Here is a 1,305-nt window from a genome sequence, read left to right on the forward strand (position 1 = left end):
AAATGAATAACCAGAAAGTACACAGATTAACAGGAAACTAAGTTAAAGCTGTGTCGAGATGCTCGGACCAAATCTCCTACCCAATTTTGGCAGGCATGTAGAGCATCAGGGGGACGACGGGAGAGTTGTCGTTGCCGTAGATGATGAAACCCATCTCCCGAAGTTTTCTGCGGAAGTACGTAGTGTTTTCTGAGAGCTGTCTGAGGCGATCAGCACCTGGGGAAAAATAAAAAGCAGAGGGGACTTTAGCAACTTTGTCTSTCACGTGTCGATGTTTGTATCTCAAGAAATACTTTTTAAAAAGTTGAAAAGACCCCTCACATTATGTGTTAAAAGAAACAATTCTGAGCTCAGAGTTGATGGAAATTGGAAATTTGGATGTGAACTCGCAAACTATAGTTCGTAGAGAGACACGCTGAATGAAAACAGACAGAAATCCGGACGTTTTGGTTTATCAACTATAAACTTGTAAGATTTATGAAAATAAGAAGCGTTTGTTTGCAAAAAAAAATCTATGACATGTTAATTAAAGAAAACATGTTGAACATTTTACACTAAAACCTTCAACTCTCAAAATAAACTATAAAATACAGTCCAMCTCAAACTTTTATAAAAAGTTTCTATTTTAAATTATTACCAAGTTCTAGAGCTCAGTCATATTTTACAATTTTCTCTCTGGTTTCATCAAATTTAGAAGAGTTGTTTATGTGGAAATCAGGGTTCAACAAATCCTATCGCCCGACTGCCCAGGGCAGGTAAAACCCATTGTCAGGCAGGTGGGTGTGTCCCAGTGCATGACCGACCGGGCAGGTAAGCAATTTCTTTTCTTTTTTACAGGGCCATTTATTCAGAATATTCTGAAAATAAATGAAGAAATATGGCGTTTTAAAACACGTAAAGAGAGAATAAATCGTCAAAATGTCCCCCTCCCGCTGTAGAAAAGTTACATCTTGCCGTCCTGTCGCAGGATCACAGGTTCCTCCCTCCTTCCTGCTGCACGTCACACAGAAAGAAGGTTTAACAACCGTAGCTTTTTTCACACTCGTGTTTTCGGAGGAAAAAAATGTTTTTTTATGTATTATTACCCACAGAGATGAAAAAAATATGTGGACGTTTGTTCAGTCATTAATCCATCTGGCTAATGTCGGCTTCTGCTCTGATGAAGATGATGATGAAGATGAGAGAGGAGCAGCAGAGGATCAGAAGCTCATTGTATGGCAGGCTGATCTATCATTTATTTGGCTTCACCATATTTATATTCTAGTTGTCTGAAATAGTTTTATGACTAAATTAGACATATTAGTT

The 1,305-nt window shown here is 38.1% G+C and overlaps 1 protein-coding gene across 1 annotated transcript in view; it reads right to left on the reverse strand.

Moving 5' to 3' along the window:
• Positions 1-1,305, reverse strand: part of LOC106535590 (serine palmitoyltransferase 2) — a 27,196-nt gene that overhangs the window by 4,315 nt on the left and 21,576 nt on the right. Inside the window, exon 10 of the mRNA XM_014032630.1 lies at positions 81-216. Coding sequence (XP_013888084.1) covers positions 81-216 — 136 coding nt within the window. The remainder of the gene's footprint in view (positions 1-80; positions 217-1,305) is intronic.

The sequence above is a fragment of the Austrofundulus limnaeus genome, unplaced genomic scaffold (genome assembly GCF_001266775.1).
Source record: "Austrofundulus limnaeus strain Quisiro unplaced genomic scaffold, Austrofundulus_limnaeus-1.0 Scaffold1498, whole genome shotgun sequence".
NCBI classification, from domain to species: Eukaryota; Metazoa; Chordata; class Actinopteri; order Cyprinodontiformes; family Rivulidae; genus Austrofundulus; species Austrofundulus limnaeus.